The sequence below is a fragment of the Asterias amurensis genome, chromosome 2, assembly GCF_032118995.1.
Source record: "Asterias amurensis chromosome 2, ASM3211899v1".
Lineage (NCBI taxonomy): Eukaryota > Metazoa > Echinodermata > Asteroidea > Forcipulatida > Asteriidae > Asterias > Asterias amurensis.
In genome coordinates this window covers 15530799-15550755 of record NC_092649.1, presented here as the reverse complement: position 1 = coordinate 15550755, position 19957 = coordinate 15530799, and the positions used below count along the sequence as shown (strand labels likewise).

Sequence of the window (19957 nt, the reverse complement as noted above, 5' to 3'; positions counted from 1 at the left end):
CTAACCACCCAAGTTGTCATAAGCAATGGAGGAAACATGTTAAAAGTAAACTACGCAACAGTTTATCAAACCCTTGGCAAAAAAGTATCAAATTTAAAGACAATTCTAAGCTGAAATAAAAGAAGCACAAATCATGCAAATGTGACAGACTGTTCTATTTCAATAACTAGATTAACGTCATACATAACATGAACTGGAGCAACCTTTGACAGTTTTCACTTATAATCATTGAAGTATGATCCGGAACACTTTTTTCCTAATCCTTCCTAAGAGTCTACCTGTCTGACGTCAACAGGTGATCTCTCTCGATACGTAAGTCTTAGTGACATAGCCTTGCCAAGCCCATGTCTAGCAACAGTCTGTGTTTCTTCACCTTGTATAAGTTCAAATGGTTGGACTTGCATTACAGGAATTGGTCTCAATATCCAACTTTGTTTCCAACAAGTTTAACAAAAAAAATTATTACTCTTAATATTTTTGGGTTGGACAAAGAAAAGTTGACAAGAGCAGGACTTGCACCGGCAACCTCCTGATGATTGTGCCTGGCGCTCTACCAAAGGAGCTATCTAGCCCTATAGTGCCAATCTCCCTACTTTGTCATCATGTCTGTTTAGAGAGTACCAGTCGGAAGCCATACAACCTGTAACTGCTATATAGCCAGGGATCGCACCAAAAATTACGATATTACCGGGGAAGTGGCAGGAAAAGAGAACACCTTAACAGGATGGGACTTTGTATCTAAAAAATCAAGTTAATCTTAAACCCAATCAATACAAACTTAGACTATAACTAATGGCCTTAAAGATGCTGGATACTTTTGGTAATTGTCAAAGACTAGTCTTCTCACTTGGTGTATCTCAAAATATGCAGAAAAAATAATAAACATGTGACAATTTGAGCTCAATTGGTCGTCAAAGTTTCGAGATAACTATGAAAGAAAAAAACAACTTGCACACAAACTTTTTTTGTGCTTTCATCAGATGCTTGATTTCAAGACCACAAACTCAAGTTCTGAGGTTTCAAAATCAAATTTGTGTAAAATTACTTGTTTCTCGAAAACTACTTCACTTCAGAGGGAGCTGTTTCTCACACTATTTTATACTATCAACCTCTCCCCATTACTCGTTACCAAGTAAGGTTTTATGCTAATAATTATTTTGAGTAATTACCAGTAGTGTCCACTGCCTTTAATACTCTTATGAACCACAACTTTAACTGCAGATTTTGGACTTGAACCTCTTTAAATTTAAAGGGCAAGCAACAATCTTGCAATAGTTATGACTGACGGACTTTGGAGGTCTAAGAAATTACCTTGGGAGCAAGTTTAAAAAGTGATCCTTGGGGAAAAAGACTTTGAGCGGTTAATCTTTCATAAACCAAACAAGATTGGCGTACAGCCTGCCTGCCTTTACATCACAACTGACCCCCTCAATTAAACCACAAGGCGTATGTAAAATTAGTCCAGTCAGTGTTTGTAATTGGTGACTGCCTTGAGTTGGGGTCAATGACCTTTGACATGTCAATCTGACCCCTAGGTCTGTAGTAGTTGAGGGCTGAGTTCAAAAGGCTGTTGCTAATCAAATTCACGCTTCAGCTATGCAAGGAAGTCCTAAGATTAATCCTAAGTTAGGAAGAGTTTGGTGAAATCAACGGCTGGACTCATAGATTCAATGAGCGCAAGCCACATTTGTATAACAAAAACAAAGGTCTGGCATTTGGGACTAAACAATAACTCTCAAAAAAGGGACACAGTACCCTCTGGATATGCACACCAGCCATATAACTTTCTTCAAATAATTGAGGGCACTCAGAAAAAGTTCCGGGCAGATTGAGGGCACTCAGAAAAAGTTCCGGGCAGATAAAACTGTCCATCCTAAGCCAGTTAAGACAAATTGTAAGGATAAAGGGATCATCCTACATAACAAATTCAGGGTGCTTTGAAGTTTTTCCAGCCAGATAAAACTGTCCACCCTATAAGCCAGTTAAGAAGATTTTATTGGATATAGACATCATCCAACATGATGTGGTTTAATGGTGGATGAGTCGTCCTCCTGTCACATACATGTAATTCTGTCGGTCTTGCTCGTCCCAGTCCTCAAAATAACCCCTGGCACCCACAGCCATAAGCCTTTTTGAGGTATGGCGGACACAATGCTACAACACTGTAAACTTGTGGTAAATTTGTGCGTTTTGACCATAGAAATAGAACGTACGTTATTCAGTGAAGTGCGCATTTTAGGCGACGCCGCGTTAACACGTAAACCTAATAGCCACAAACATGGTGAGCGTGGCATCAGTCGCGGCATGTGATGCACATATCACGTCCGCCATACCTCAAAAGGGCTTATTGATGTGGTGCCCTTTACTTTTGCTGCGGTGCAATGTTCCCGTACAAATTTACATTGTCCTCATAACGGTGCCCCATACCAGACATGCCAGAGGGAAATACATCATATTTTTGACCGCGTGACGGCAGTCTCAACAGTATTTTGATCACATCCAGGGGTATACATGTACACGACTCGACCCGCACAGTTTTAATAGGCATTCTGTCACGCCTTAGTTTTAAGCTGCTTTGTAGGGGGAATATAACGGCTCCACTAACGGTCTTATTGTCAGTCATGGATATGATGTCTGTGGTGGCAATGTGCTCCAGTCTTTATTAACTGTTTTGGGTACGAATACCCCCGAAAGTAATACAAATTTGTTTGAGAGCGTCCTAACGCATTCAAAAATACTACGCTTCGCTTTGCCCCTTTAAGAGCAAAGTTCAAGGCCTGACGTTGCACACTTACTTTCATTCTTAGGATACTCCATGGTGTAACCTGGTAATGGCAACACGATGTCTTGTATGGTGTAGCTATCCACGTTGCTGGCATCAAGGAATAACACCTTGGTTTCGGACTCCTCCCCTGCAAGTTATCATAGAGTGATTTTTTAACCTTGGGATCAATTTCATAGAGCTGCTTTTAAGCACAAATTAAGCTAAAATAAATCCTTGCTTAGTAAAATTAGATTTTGCACGGGAAACTACAAAAGGGATACTTCTAGATGACTTGGGATGGGACACACTACAGAACAGAAGAAATTAACAGAAATTATGTATGCTCTACAAGATGAAAAATGGTTTGGTTGACATTCCACTTCACAACTATGTTCAGCCCAATACCAGGGATACAAGGGGAAACAACCAAAAATTCACTCAAGTCAGCCATAAAGCTCGGGCCTTCAAAGATTCATTCTTCGTATCAACTGTTAAACTCTGGAACTCACTCTCGTCGGCTGCTGTGAACAGCACAACCCTAGCTAAGTTCAAGGGACATATAAGCAACAACAAATACATGTAGTAGTCTATTTCCACACGCAGTGCGCAAGTTAGCGTAGATGTATCCGGCAGGATATTTTGCTGACTGAACCAATGGAGATGGAGATAGATTATCGGCCAAGACTCAACTCAATTGCTATGCTAAGTAAACAACAGCTAAATACCAGTCACAAGCAATGAATATGGCCTGAAATTTCGGCATTGAGTTGCTTAAGCACAAAATTTGCTTTAGGCTAAAAAAACTCCTTGCTTAGTAAAATCAGATAACCGGCCATGACTCCACTCAATTGTTATGCTAAGTAAACAACAGCTAAATACCAGTTACAAGCAATGTATATGGCATGAAATTTTGGTCAGTAACACGCGTAAATAAGCGAGCTATTTTCATGCTTAAGCAAATCACTGAAGGTTTTTTTTTCTCCTATGAAATACTACAAAACATAAAAGGCTGGATAGCCACATCACGGTGAAGGCTAGACTTAACTCGACCCAAATCAACTGTCACCAGGGACACATTGTCACCAGGGACACATCGTCACCTACTCATGGGGGCTGATGAGACAGGGTTACCCTCCTTCACTGTCAGCTAGCAAGGATAGATATCATCCATTATATAACTGACGTACATGTACAGATCCTTGTCATTTGATTGGTAATTTGATTGTGTAATTCACTATTACTCCCATCCGCACCGGTGATCAAAAAGACCCATTCCCCATGGGGAATAGCATTTCCCATTCAACAGTTAGGATCATCCTTGTTACCAATGTTTTTGAGCAGTACAGTGCGCCACCGCGCCGCTGCTAAAACAAAGGAGCACCTGTGCAAAAGGTTGTGATCCGATTTGTGCATTGTTGCCGCTACGCGCGCTATATGATTTTTGGTTGTCAGTAATTTTGTGTGATTTTTCATAATGTTATACTTTTAAAACACATCAAATGACAAGGATCTGTATGTCAATAATATAAAACAAATATTGAGTGGCTTTATTTCGTGGAATGGAAGGAATATTATCGCTCAGTAAAATTTGGACTGTTCCATTTCACTCAGCAATGGAACAGTCCATATTTTACCTTGCGACAATATTCCTCCCATTCCACTCTGAGCCACTCAATATTTGTATACTACATGTAAGGGAGCCTGGCTGATAGCGAATAGTAAACTATTTATACTTTCCCAACTTTTTACAAAGCAATTATGGTCAAGTGCCTTGCTCAAGGGCACAATTGACACAATATGGCTTTAATGTTTAAAAAATAATGTCAGAGATTCTGAAAATGAAGAGTGAAACCAACTGCTTGAGTAATCTCTGAGAATGCGTGGGATCAGCACTGCCTTGATCCCAGAATGATCTGAGTGTACTTTAGGATAATCCTGCACTTCCTTAAGGTTGTACCGCCTGATGTGGTGTCATTGTCAAGGAAGTGTGTGTACTTTCTAAAAACTCCCACGAGTTGAGAAAGAATGAGACATCAAAACAAAATTGACGTTTGGGGGAAATGTATACGTGCAACATTGACCTCAATGTTGAGCCTTTTTAAAGGGATGGTACACTTCAACATCAATCATTTATGGCAATTCTGGAAAACTTCAAATGCTCCACCAATTAAACCTCTCACTAATTACACATATAGGTAAAATTTAGTCCAGAAACATCAAACACAAGCATGTGAGTGTAAATTTTGTTTACAATGATAATATATAAAAAATTAAAGGAACATTACAGAATTGGTTTGCTAACAAAACAGTTGCTGGCAGTGTAAGCAATTTATGTATTCCATTATATACATAAACTGACAAATCTGTAGAAGTTTGAGATCGATCGGCCATCTGGGTCACAAGAGAATAGTGAAAAACCGATTACAAACTTCGCATTGCATCAATGGCAAAACAAAAATGAATAAAACGCTCACTGAGCGATGAACTCAACACGTGAAATTAGATTATTTATTTCTCATCAAATATGACATATCAGACAGAAATATTTCAAGGGATGTTTTCTACTATCATCATTATTAGATATATAACTTTTATGTAAAACTGTGATCTTCACAATTTTGGTTTCTTATCAATTCAGTTACGTTCTTTTAAGTTTGATATAGCTCAAGCATCGACCAAAAAGATGCTCAAGGTGCTTAATAAACAAAAACATTTCAAGACAGGTGCGTGAAGTTTTTGAATTATGAGATTTATGCAGCACTATTAAAGGGTTTACAAATACAGCCACAACCAGAAATACTAGGGTTAACAGCTTATCTTTAAAGGCAATGGACACTGTTGGTAATTACTCAAAATAATTATTATCATTAAACCTTACTTAGTGACAAGTAATGGGGAGAGGTTGATGGTGTAAAACATTGTGAGAAACGGCTCCCTCTGAAGTGACATAGTTTTAGAGAAAGAAGTAATTTTCAAGGAATTTCGAGACCTCATATTTAGAATTTGAGGTATCGAAATCAAGCATCTGAAAGCGCACAACTTCGTGTGACAAGGGTGATTTTTCTTTCATTATTATCAGGCAACTACTTCGACTAACAATTGAGCTCAAATTTTCACAGGTTTGTTATTTTATGCATATGTTGAGATACACCAAGTGAGAAGACTAGTCATTGACAATTACCAATAGTGTCCAGTGTCTTTAAGATAAGTCGATGCACAGCTCGTGGGTTTGAATCCTACCCGAGTGATTAGCCTGTGAAGTTTTTGTCATAACTTGGGAAAGTACTGCGCAATGTAAGGGTAAAAAATCTTTATCTCCCAGATCGAAATTCCAGTTGAACCTAGTTAAACTGGGTTTAACTGGAACTAGTTGAAACCAGTTGATAAACTAGTTAAACACAGTTAAAACCAGTTGGTTTAATATGGAAAATGGACAGAGACCAACTGGTTTATAATTTCAACCTAGTTGAACACAGTTAAACCTAGTCCAAACCAGTTGGTTAATACGGAAAATAGACGAGTTTGATCACTATCCAGTTGAACCAGTTGACCCCAGTTAACTAGGTTCAACTGGAATTTTGACCTGGGAGCTCTGATTCAAAAACTAACACCCTTTGATGTTATACTATAACTCTATCATATTGAGCTGAGCTGACAGCCTCTTAAGACATCAGTCATCATTTTACCTTTGACTTCCTCTGTTACGATCAGATCCCCTGGTATGACGTTCAGGCCATACTTCTGGATGCGCTTTGTTATCAGTGTATTCCATATGTAGCTCTGGTAACTGTGCACGTACAGCAGTCGGACATTTCTTGGAATCTACACTCGGGGGAAAATTGGATCATCATTAGAACTTGTTTTTCTTTTCGTTTGTTTTTGGTTTACAGCACCTTGTACACCCAGGAGAGTGGATATGTGTGCACGTCTATGCTGTTATTTGTTATTATGATGTACAAAACATTTATAAGATTGAACAAAATAAATGCAAAAGGCCCATTCACACGAGCGCTGCAAACGAGGGTCCCGTGCGATTTCATAACATCGATGTTATGAAATCGCAAATCCACGTCGTGTGAATGCTATGTATGTTACGAAATTACCTGGGTCCCGTGTTGTTCATAACACAGATCGAGATCCCCTCAAAAAAATTGCATCGATGTTATAATCATGGGGAGCCATCGTCTGAACCGAATACCTGCGATCGTAACGAGGGACCGCTGCGTTGACACGTGTAGAACTATGGAGGAAGAAATGGGCGAACTATAGCATGCATATACATGTACATGTACATACACGTGATGTATATCTGCTCAACGCTGGACAACGATCCGTTTGGCTGGTAGGTTTTGTGGCCGGATGCTATACCAGTCCAAACCTTGAAGCAAAAACATCGTTCAATCGGAAGCAGAATACGTCTTTTGGCAAAGCTTTTCGATGTTTTAATTCACCATTTGTTATGTCTCATCAATAATTCCATATCTTAAAAAACATTTTCATTCAACAATGTAGCGTTTTTAACTTAAAAACTCTATTTGAATCGTGGAATTTTGTGTTTTTCTTCGACTCGAACATGACTCGACTTTGCTGGATCGCTGCATTTCAAGACAAGCTCAAACCTTGAAGCAAAAACATTGTTCATTCGGAAGCAGAATACGTCATTTGGCTAAGCTTTTCGATGTTTTAATTCATTATTTGGTATGTGTCATCAATAATTTCATATCTATAAAGCATTTCCATTCAACAATGTAGCATTTTTAACGTCCAAAAAGCTATTTGAATCGTGTTTTTCTTTTTTTAGCTTCGAAAATGTAACCCCCTTCTCGCCGGCCGCCGGGATGAGAGTTACGTTATTGCAAATGTTTGTAAAATATTCTACATTTTATGTGACTTAAAATGAAATTGATTTCAATGAAACTGATTTATTTTATTCCTTTTAACTGGAAGGTTTTTGTTTTAACTCGAACCTGTTGCTTGTAGACTTTAGTCCATGCAGTCAAGCCTACCCAAACGAGGGACGTATGTTTACATGTGTGTGTGCGTGTGTGTCGTGTGAATGCTCGCTAAAAAATCGCACGCGGTAAAGGTGACAGACGGCTGGCACCCTTAACCAGGGACCCTCGTTTGCAGCGCTCGTGTGAATGGGCCTTTACAGATTTGCATCTAACTTACATGGTATACAAGTTGTCAATGTGGACAAATTTCCTGAAATGCTAGAGTTTTTTATGAAATGAGTCAAACACTAATAATTTTGATATCTTGAGTCCAACACCCAATATTTGATAACCGTAAAAAAAAAAAAAAAAAAATTCCCCACTATTTTCTTAAGACTCTGAAAACGCAGCCTGGTATTTTGTCTTGAAAAGGGCAAGGCCAATTTCATTTCAAAAAGGGCACTTACATCCACTGGAAAATCTTTAAGTCAATGGGAAACTTTTAAAGGGGCGCCAAGGCCAAGACCATGGCCCTGGTGGCTTGTGTGTACTTCTAGGCCTGTAACCGATTGAACTTAAATTTTCACAGCTTTGTAATTTCATGTTTATGTTAGGTCACATGAAGTGAGGACGCTGGTCTGTGACCAATATTGTCCACATGCTTTGAAACGGTAAAACGGGGACCACTTTCAGCATTTGCCAACTTATTTAATGTTTCCATTGTCTTAACAACATTATACACACCAGTACGTTGTACATGCTTAAATAATTTTCTTGACATTGTTTTACTCATTTCTCAAAAAACAACAGCAACTCAGCAAGTAATATATTTAGGTAAGTTTTCTACCATCATTATCTTTAAACAGTGTAAGTTTAATGTAAATCTGTGGACATTGTGTTTGTGTCCTAGAAAAAGTACCCGATAGCCAAACCCAAAAGCATGAGGTACATTGTACATGTAGGTCTGAGCATGTTAAAGGTACTGCACAAAATGGCAATCAAAAATGTCTCTAGCTTTTCACATCCTGTTTGAACCGAGGACGTGATAATTTCCTAATTGGTTTAATCAGCAGACTCCAACCTCCAACCCAACCAATAATAATGCAATACCAGTAATTAGGCTTTCACCATCGTCTAGTCACGCTACCCTTCAAAGAATTCAACAGTGAACCTAATTCACAAAGCTTTTAGTTAATTTGATTTCCCTTAGGGTGGCTCTGAAAGTATATCGCTACGAGTGTAACGTGACATTGAACTAAACATATGCGAACAGAAATGTAGTGTGTTCACTTGTCAGGGAGCCATTTTTTTGCTAATTCTTTGTATTTGTTAAAATGGCCAGCTATGCCACGCATTTGGAACTCTCTACCGCTTAATTTAAGGTCTTGTCTTTGAACCACAAATTTCAAATCTTTTCTCAAAACTTATCTTATGTCACAAGTTTTCAAGGACTAATTTTGTTATGTTAATCTTCTTTTATTTTGTTTTTGGTGCGTCTTGAACACCCAGTGGGGTGGATATGTGCGCATTGCAAGTCTTTAATATTATTGTTATTAAAAGCAGTGGACACTATTGGTAACTACTCAAAAAAATTATTAACATAACACCTTTCTTGGTGATGAGTAATGGGGAGAGGTTGGTGGTATAAAACATTGTGAGAAACGGCTCCCTCTAAAGTGCCATAGTTTTTGAGAAAAAAAGTAATTTTCCACGAATTTGATTTCGAGACCTCAGATTAAGAACTTGAGATCTCGAAATCAATCATCTAAATGCACACAACTTCGTGTGACAAGGGTGTTTTTTCTTTCATTATTATCTCACAAGTTGGATGATCGATTGAGCTGAAATTTTCACAGGTTTGTTATTTTACGCATATGATGAGATACACCAACTGTGAAGGCTAGTCTTTGACAATTACCAACAGTGTTCACTGCCTTTAACAAAGCAGTGCATTTGAGTGGTTCCAAACACACACATTTTGTTGAAATATTTGCAAACAAGGCATAACATTTCCCATGAGCTGCATGCCAATTTGATTTCTACAAGTATGGCAACCGTTAAGCGTTGCAGGCAATTTGACCTTTGGTGAACTGGCCTGAGGACAGGAATCATCCCCAATTTCATGGCCGAGCCACAACCCAGTGGGTTTTCTAAACGACCATTTAAGACCTCGTCAACACTCTTTCATTCCCTCACTCATCATGCCTTCTCAATAACATGGAGCAAAAGGCCAACCTTACACATTGCAACGCCTGGAAGAAATGATGAAACGGCTGTTTAAAACCTTACAGGGCAGTGGTCATGCAATAAGGGACCTCACCCCCAGTTCAGCTCCATCCTTTATCACATGGCCACAGCTACGACCCACTCGGTTTTCTAAACAACCTTTTAAGACCTCGACGCCACTCCTTCATTCCCTCACTCATCATGCCTTCTCAAAAAAACCAAAACCAAACAAAAAGCCAACCTTACACATTGCAACGCCTGGAAGAAGTTATTCCTAGTCTCGTACAATCCCTTGAGTAGCTGCATCTCAATGGAGATTGTCTTGTGCTTAGGGAGGATGTCCATGACGGACTTAGCGTTCTTTGTGTCCATCCACTTCTGTCTCCATCTGTTGTCTTGTCTGTCTGTTGGGGGAGAAGGAGGGGGGCAGATACTTGGAAATAATTATTGGCCCTCTATTGATGTGTTTATGAAAACGTTAAGACCCATATAAGAACTCACTCCGTGGTAGTGAAGATTTTCTACCTTCCAACCAGGTAGTGGTTAAAAAGCAGAACAGTTCTTTTCAGAACTGAGAAGTCTCCCAATAAATCGGAAAATCTACTCCGCGGTAGTAGAATATAGAACAATAATCATAGTGGCTTCTTATATAGCATGCATATCCGTCACTCGGTGGCGCTCCCTGCGCTGTAACATACAGTATGTCCTGCAAGTATGTGGGACTATGTTTTGAATTATGAGACCGAATCTTTTGTACATAACACCATGTGATTGATTACAAGGTACTGTGGCGCAACATATGCTTCCAAACAAACCAGGAACACAGGGCGAGCCCCTTCTCTTTTCGATAAGTGCACTGCCGCCGATTTCACAAAACTCTTCATAACCTAGGATTAATCTTATAGCTTAGGACGAGTCCCAACCCTGCACTGTAGCATGCAGACCTTAAGATTAATCCTAAGTTAGGACGAGTTACTTATCCTAACTCGAGATAATACGAGTCCTATCTCTTTGTGAAATCAACGGCTGGGCTCTTTTACGAGCGTTACACAACACACAGGACTATTGATATAGTGTTTCTCAGCTCTGTGAATAGACTTAGTGTGTTCGCATTCCTAACAATGTGTAGGAAGCTGGTTCCATAGTTTGAGAGCTGTGTATGAAAATGATCTCTGGCCTATTAAAGGCAGTGGACACTATTGGTAATTACTCAAAATAATTCGTGTGACAAGGGTGTTATTTTCTTTCATTATTATCTCGCAAGTTCGATGACCAATTGAGCTCAAATTTTCACAGGTTTGTTATTTTATGCATAATGTTGAGATACACCAACTGTGAAGGCTAGTCTTTGACAATTACCAATAGTGTCCACTGCCTTTAACTTACATCCTTCTCTTGGTTTGAGAATCAAGTCCACTGCTTCTTCCCAGTTGCTATGAAGAACGGCTCTATGAAAGAAACAAATAATACAGAAAAACATAAGCTTAGACCATGAAGGGAGAAATTCAATGAGTTATGATAAAATCTCATGTTAAATTAAACATTCTGAATGTAATAGACTGTCACCCGTGAACAAAGATATTAACAATAGAAAAACCACCAAAACATTTTGGGAAGCTCAACTGAGCATATTATTCCAAAACATTTAGGGAAACTCACTTGAACAAACAAGCATAAAAAAGCTGTTTATAATAGCTTCTAATATGCACATGTGCAGCGACCTGATACTTTAAAAAGATGAGTGAGGCTTAAACAACAAAAACATCAAGTACTGGGTAATTGCTTAATCTGTTGTGCTTTTATAAACAATGTAAAGAAAAAACAACCTATTCCAGAAAGATACAAAGATAAACTCATATCCCTAGAGGTTGTTTTTCTTCACTCTATTTGTCTGCCTTTTACAATTTCCTGACGCCTCTTTAACGCTTGGTTTTGGTCAATTTCCTGGAGCCATTGTATAAAGCCATTTAAAACTTTTTGTCTACGTGTGCACCTGTTCAATGGACAAACACAAATACCTATGGTATTACATCCAGGCTGGAGATCAATTATATTAGAGCCTGGTTAGATACTATAAGTATACCAACCAATATTGTTTAAGCCCTTAATGTGAACAAAACATTCCTGTATGATAAAGAATGTAGCACTTCTCACGCATTAGCGCGTTTAGTAATTGTCCAGAACCAGTCTTCTCACATGGCAGATCCCAACATAGGCCTAAAATATCAAACCTGTGAGTATTTGAGCTCAATTTGTCATCTTAAACACCCTTTGTTGCTTTACTTTGTGTGCTTTCAGATGCATAATACGTAAAAGGCTTCAGCTGTAGTCACTTATTATTTGAGTGAGAAGTTACCTCTTTCTCAAAGACGTTTATGCTTACAGACATTTGTCTGCTACAATAATTACACAAAATTTGCTTACATGTACATGGGATGTATACAGCTTTATGAAATTGGCCCAGGATTTCTTTATCAAACAAAACTTCCGAAGCAGACATTGCTCATCCATGTTTAGTTGTGAACTGTCTCCAGATGAATGTTTAGATAAATCTGACTTTTCTTTTCCGCAAACAAAATAGCATAAAATTGACATCTCCATATTTGCTATATTTGAGAGATCACCTTACATCACAAATCAAATCCCTGATTTGGGCAATCAAATCAACTGCCACCAGGGGCATGCTTGGGGTTGCCATCTACTCCTGGGGCTGAAACAAAGTTACCCTCCTCATGGTCTATAAGGACGTAGGCATGGGTATCATCCACTAGGAGCCTGGCTGGTAGAGCAAAATGCACAAGGGCACAAGTGTCATTACTGGGATGGGAACCCACACTCTGACGCTGACAACGCTGACAACACCAGAGCTAGGGTCCAGTGAACTAGACTGCTTGGCCACGACATGCCACACTATGACCTAATTTAACATGGAATTGGGTCCAAGGTTTCTGCACTGTGTATTATGACTAAACACGGAGTCAGATTGACAGCTTTGACTTCGGTCTGTCATCACACAATGTTTGGCGCCTACATGTACAATCTGCATTCTATACTTGTACAACTACGGCTTATTAGAACTGCATGTGTATTTGGCATGTCTCCAGTTCTGAAGTAATTTCTTTACTAAAGAGCTATCTGTAAAACTTTCCTAAATAAAGGAAACCTCTCTGGCTGTGTACTCCCCAGGGAGCTGAGATGGTTTAAGGAATTAATTAATTAAATGTCCCAGTGACCAGTGGTACTAATCATGGATGCACTTTAAGACGCCCTTAGGTGTATAAAGCGCTGTGTAAAAACCAATCATTATTATTATTATTATTATTATTATTATTATTATTATTATTATTATTTAAAAAAAAACATTGGGAAATAATTTTGCCAAAAGCTTTTCTGGGATTTAAATTTGTTCTCCAGAACTACACTACTTAAAAGGGAGTTTTTTCCACAATTTTTTAATATAATGTATACTATACAGCTGTTCCATGCTCTTTAACAAGTAATCTTTTTATGGTCATTGACTTTTGGAGTAACTACCAAATGTATGCCCTCCCTTTTAACAAACAGAGCAAAATTTGCATTCAAGTCAGATACTTAACCACAAGTGGGCTGGTATGAAACTACGTATATGCCACATTAAAAAACCATTTCTGCAACTTTCGTTTCCCTTCCTGAACGTATTCTTTTGAAAGTCCTTCAAAGTGGCACAGGAACATGAGGAGGGGATTTGTCTGCCAACAGGTAACACTTTGACCTGGACTATTTTATACCTTTGTTTTTTTTCCTAAACCACTCCCTTTATATATGAGAAAAATATTGTAAGAAATGTCTGGGCATTAGTGACTCACTGTCACATGTGTGTTTTACCTTCCTTTATAGGTCTAGCAGTTTCAATGACTCACAGACTCATGAACATGAACATTGAAGGGTACCCCACAAAAGCTGCTAACAAAACAATTTAATTTAATTTCATTTATTCTGGTTGTGACGTCAAGGACTCTCAGACAAGCGAACTTGTTCACTGTACTAGCCAACGACCCAAATGGAGAGAAGACAAGGAAGGAAGTTTCAGTTTTGGATGTGGGAGGAAAACTCCCCCAAAATATTCCAGGGAAAAACCCACGCAGGAAGTGACCTGATTACCCAATCCATGTAGTGCTCTTGGTGTGATTCGAACCTGAGTCCTAGAGGTGGAAGGCAAGGCAAGATATCACTACGCCAACCCGACCACCATCCATGGCAGCAATGTTGTTTTATCACCATAAAAACTCTGTTCATAAAGTTTGTCTACTTTAATTGCACATGTACATCACAAAACTCTGTTCATAAAGTTTGTCTACTTTAATTGCACATGTACATCACAGGCGTTCCCTTCCGTAGCTTACCCCCTGTACATGCTGTATGCTCTCCCCGGGACATGCTACTGGCTCATATGTTGGGAGTCCTCCATTGACACACTCCCACATCTGGATATCAGATGGTCCATTAAACCAGACTCCAAATGTCTTTATAACCCCCAGTCAACTTGCCCCCCCCCCATAATTTCCCCAGGGGTTTAATTTTCATAACTGTATTTGCTCATATGACATGACGTCACTCAGGTTGTTTGTGTTTGGGATGTTAAGACAGGTGTCACTGTAAACAATCATCTTGCACCTGTTGGATTATAGGGACCTGGATGGGATGAGTGTTGGACCATGGACTTGGTCAACCCCCTAATAAGACGAAGACAACAATCCTTTCAATTATTGAGGACGGTTTCTGACACCTTTTCTGGATTTGTTGACGGGTTTAAGTGTGAATTCAATAATAGGGAATTACAAAGGTGGAGATATTCAAACATTGTGTGGATTTATGTTTTCTAAAAGCTAGTGAGGATTTGGTGGTTTTTTTTGCCTTTAAAGTCATTGGACACTATTGGTAGTTGTCAAAGACCAGTCTTCTCACTTTGTGTATCTCAACATATTATAAAATAACAAACCTGTGCAAATCTGGGCTCATTTGGTCATCGAATCGCGAGAGAATAATGAAAGAAAAAACACCCTTGTAGCACAAACTTGTGTGCTTCTAGATGCTTTACAAAAATTATTTAAAAAGACTTCAGGCCGGTAGCCTTTTAAAGGCAGTGGTAATTACTCAAAATAATTATTAGCATAAAACCTTTCTTGGTGACGAGTAATGGGGAGAGGTTGGTGGTATAAAACATTGTGGGAACAACTCCCCCTGAAGTGCCATAGTTTTCGAGAAAGAAGTAATTATCCACAAATTTGATTTCGAGACCTCATGTTTAGAACTTGAGGTCTCAAAATTAACCATCTAAATGCACACAACTTTGTGTGACAAGGGTGTTTTCTTCTTTCACTATTATCTCCCAACTTCGACGACCGATTGAGCTCAAATTTTAACAGGTTTGTTATTTCATGCATATGTTGAGATACACAAACCTTGAAGACTAGTCTTTGACAATTACCAGTAGTGTCCACTGCCTTTAATATTTAATAAAATGTTGCTTCTTCTTCTCAATGTTTTCACCATGTAGACATAAAAAGGTCTTCCAAATGAAAGTTTGAAAGTTCTCCTCTCAAGTATTGCCACATTTCAATTCAATTTTGTTGACTTGGCTGCGGAATAATTACAATTTTTCAAGTAACAACTCAAAACATTATTGAAATTTGCTGACAATTGCCTAAAACCAAAAAAAAGTACTGATTCTTAGTCATCAAGTTCCAAGTCAAAAAGTGTTTCAATTCATCCAGTCAAGCATAGGCTAATTCGCAAGTTTGAGTTTCTCAACCTTGGAGAAACATGTGCATGTACATGTATACAGCAGAGCTGCCAACATTTGGACAGCTTTGGCTAATAATAATAATAATATAGCGCACGTATCTACCAAACAAGGTACTCAAGGCGCTGAGTATATACAAACTTTCAGAAAGATAGTTATTGCAGTGATGAATTTTGAGACCCAATTAGTTAGCACCTTATAAAAGTTTACAAGGTGCTGCGGTGCATACAGCAGCCACAGCCAGGAACACCGGTGCGAACCCCTTCTCTTTTTCGATAAGTGCACTGGGTTCTTTTACATGCGTTACACAACACATGGGACCAATGGCTTTACGTCCCATCCGAAGGACGAAGCAATGGTTAAGTGTCTTGCTTAAGGACACAAGTGTCACGGCTTGGGATTCGAACCCACACTCTGCTGATCAGAAACACCAGAGTTTGAATTCGGTGATCTTAACCGCTCGGCCACGACACTTCCATCCGAAAGACTTTGTCCGACAATCATGGAGATATTTAGAATCACATTTGATATATTAGGGACAAAGCTTCCGTATTTTCAGGAAATTTTCAAAATAGTTCATCAGAAAATGCAAAGATTGGTTTACTTTCAGGGAACCTTGTGCACAATCAGAAGGAGCTGGCAGCTCTGATACAGTGAAAAGATCTTTGCACTCTTTGTGGCTGGCAATAGATTCTCACACCAACCTCTACGGTTGCCAAATCTCCTAGATAATGCATTGGGGATTAGCACAGGAGGAAAGCCCAATGGGCTTGTATACATGAAGCTTACGATGCACCCAACATCTAGACAAGTTCATACATCAATATCAAGGTCTGATACAAGCTCCAGCATTAATACACCCCTGGGAAAATAACCACCCAGTGTTGCTAAGGCGGAAAAGCCTAATGAATTATATAGACTTTTATCATAAGCAGCCATCTTGTTAAGATTTCCTTTCAAACTAACGTCATCCAAACTGAGGCCGATGGGGGCAGTAGTCTGAGCCCCTAATTATGAAATTGAGAATTAAAACTATCAGTGCCATTGTGTATACATGGAATAAGATGGGCGCAGTACGGTCAGGGTCTATTGTACGCGCTCAGGCCTGATAATTCACGGAGGCAATGAAGGCGATTGCCTCCATGCCCCCTGGTCATTGCCTTGGTGCCCTTGAAATTCTCCAGTAGAAACTTACAATATCCCCACAGGGTGCCCTTCACCAAGGAGTAAATGCCTTGTTGCCCTTGCCCTTTCAAAAAATGTACATAGCATACAGGCATGCACTCAGAGCTCAGTGTTGAACCATAGAGTTGAATCAGTCAACAGACAGTTCAAGAAACATGCATTCGATCAAAGCTTATAATGCAGGAATGAGTCATTGCTACAAAAAAAAATAAAAAGGGCTCAAACCATGATCAAATTTTTATGAGGCAAGTTGAAATGATGACATTTCCACTTAAAGCCATTATACACTTTCGGTAAACAGTATTGTCCAAGTCCCACACTTCGTGCATCACAACTTATATATAAAATAACAAACCTGTGAAAGTTTAGGCTCAATCGGACATCGGAGTCGGGAGAAAATAACGGGAAAACCCACTCCTGTTTTCGCGCGTTTCGCCATGTCATGGCATGTGTTTATAACAAATCTGTAATTCTCGTTAACGAGAATTTATATTGTTTTACCGTTTTCTCAAAAAGTAAAGCATTTCATGGACTAATATTTCAAGAGAAGTCTTTCACCATTACCTTCTGTAAACCCTGTAAATTATTTGTAAATCTGTGAACTTTTTTTTTTTTTCTGTACCGAAAGGGTCCAATGGCTTTAAGTAACCCCCGGGGTGGATTTTACAAAGAGTTAAGGCTAGTCTTATCTCCAGTTTAGCATTAAGTTTTTAATATCTCCTAAAGAGTCTTGGGACTAGTCCTAAATTTGGAATATTTCTGTGAAATCGACCCCTGGAGTTATAGAATTCAAGGAGCATCTGGGGACAGTATCCTCAGTTCTAGATAAGTAGATCAAAGAGCAGGATTTCCTTATGACTAAACTGCAAATGGGTGAAAAAGGGCTAAACTGTCTCACACCTGAAAATGATCATCTTAAAGATTTTCAAATCCTGTTCTTAGTAAACTCTACCCACTTCGCAAAGACTAGTGCCAACAATTATCAGAATCCCATAGGAAATCTGTACATTGACGATTCTGATGTATCGGAAAGATGTGTTTTGGACTTTTGTCATACAATTGGCCTTTGGCTGGCGAAATGATTCATTTTTGGCTAACTCGCTAAAAATTCCTTTCATATAAATCACGTGTATGTCGTGCAAAGTCTGAAAAACTTCAGACCTGAAGCCTTTTATTATGCATCTGAAAGCACACAAATTTGTGCGACAAGGGTGTTTTTCCTTTCATTATTTTCTCTTAAAGACACTGGACACTATTGGCAGTTGTCAAAAACCAGTCTTCTCACTTCGTGTATCTCAATTATATGCATAAAATAACAAACCTGTGTAAATGTGAGCTCAATTGGTTGTCGGAGTTGCGAGCTAACTATGACAAAAAAAACACCCTTGTCACACAAAGTTGTGTGCTTTCAGATGCTTGATTTCGAGACCTCAAATTCTAAACTTGAGGTCTCAAATTCGTGGAAAATTACTTATTTCTCGAAAACTACATCACTTCAGAGGGAGCTGTTTCTCACAATGTTTTTTACTGTCAACAGCTCCCCATTACTCATTACCAAGTAAGGTTTAATGCCAACAATTTTTTGAGTAATTACCAATTTTGTCCACTGCCTTTAACCACGACCTACACGTATTGAGCCCAAATTTTCACTGATTTGTTATTTTATGCATATGTTGTGATAAACCAAGTGAGAATACCCAGAGGTATAAATGAATACCTGCTAGGGTGGAGGTTGATATTGTGGATGAAAAATTCACTGGAGCGCAACAACAGCTCAGGGCTGTATACTCCACGGGGAGCTGAGAAATATTAGCCCAATGACTAGTGCACTGATGTAAGCCATTGAAACGTTATTATGAAATGCACTATAAAAAAACAAGAACTAGTTATATTGTTATCACTAGGTCTTTGACAATAACCAAACTTGTCCAGTGCCTTCCAGAAAGACGTCAAGAATGTACTCATTAGTTCTTGTTTGTCTGTCTGGGGCTTTGGAGGAGAGGGGCAAGCGGTACTAACCTGCCAACTAGATGAGTGGCTACTTGAGAGTTTCCAAAGCGTTGCATACCAAAGTAATTGATGAAGCCTACGTCTCTCATGGATATCATGGCACGATCAATCTGCTCTTGCGTCCCGTCTACATCTCTGCACAAAGAAAACACATCTTCCGAGTTAATATCATGTCATAAAAGTGTTGTAGCTAGACCAATTTCAGTGGTGGGCAATAAAACCAATTTTCTTAAAGTCGACTTTGGCTAGAGCATCAACCAAATTACTAATGTTTAATTATGGGTGCATTAATGCTGATGTGGAGCCAGGTTTCCAAACTGTTTATGGGCCACGCAGTAAGTTGAATGGCCCTTCGCTGGTGTTCTTTCTCTGTGCCGCTGATATTCCTTATTATCTTCAATTTTCTTAAAGTCGACTTTGGCTAGAGCATCAACCAAATTACTAATGTTTAATTATGGGAGCATTAATGCTGATGTGGAGCCAGGTTTCAGAACTGTTTATGGGCCACGCAGTAAGTTGAATGGCCCTTCGGTGGTGTTCTTTCTCTGTGCCGCTGATATTCCTTATTATCTTCAAGTCACGCTAATCCTCCAATCAGATTCACAGAATGGAGTGGTGATAAAAGCCTATATTGCACGGCTAATATCACTACCATGCGTCTTGTGTGTTCTATGTCACGCGCCAAATTTGCTTGAAGATAAATACTTTATCACATGCGCGCTCGTGGAAATACGGAAAATAGCGCGTCTGCGTCCCATATCCAACTCGCCCTTCGGCGGCCTCGTTGGATATGGGACGCAGAAGCGCTTTGTTTGTTCCATATTCCACTCGTGCTTGTGTGATAACTTAAATTATTAGCTATGTCTCAGATCAATGCACAGTGGATAATACTTTTGAAAATTGTGCTGGGCAGCACAGTGTACATGTATTTTGCTCAGAGTGCTGGGCGAAATTTGCTAGTTAGTCCTGTGCAGGTCCGCTGCCACCGCCCACCATGACTACAACACTGACAAATGACTGATGTCATATGCCCAGGTAGAATAAAATTGAGTTTCA

General features: G+C 39.2%; 1 protein-coding gene across 2 annotated transcripts in view; it reads right to left on the bottom strand.

Moving 5' to 3' along the window:
• Positions 1-19957, bottom strand: part of LOC139954443 (pseudouridylate synthase 7 homolog) — a 104710-nt gene that overhangs the window by 10130 nt on the left and 74623 nt on the right. For both annotated transcript variants that reach the window (XM_071954244.1, XM_071954243.1), the window contains exons 10-14: positions 18911-19036; positions 11311-11372; positions 10171-10328; positions 6451-6586; positions 2796-2912 (exon numbers count right to left, since the gene is read on the bottom strand). In XM_071954244.1, the coding sequence (XP_071810345.1) occupies positions 2796-2912; positions 6451-6586; positions 10171-10328; positions 11311-11372; positions 18911-19036 (599 nt within the window). The remainder of the gene's footprint in view (positions 1-2795; positions 2913-6450; positions 6587-10170; positions 10329-11310; positions 11373-18910; positions 19037-19957) is intronic.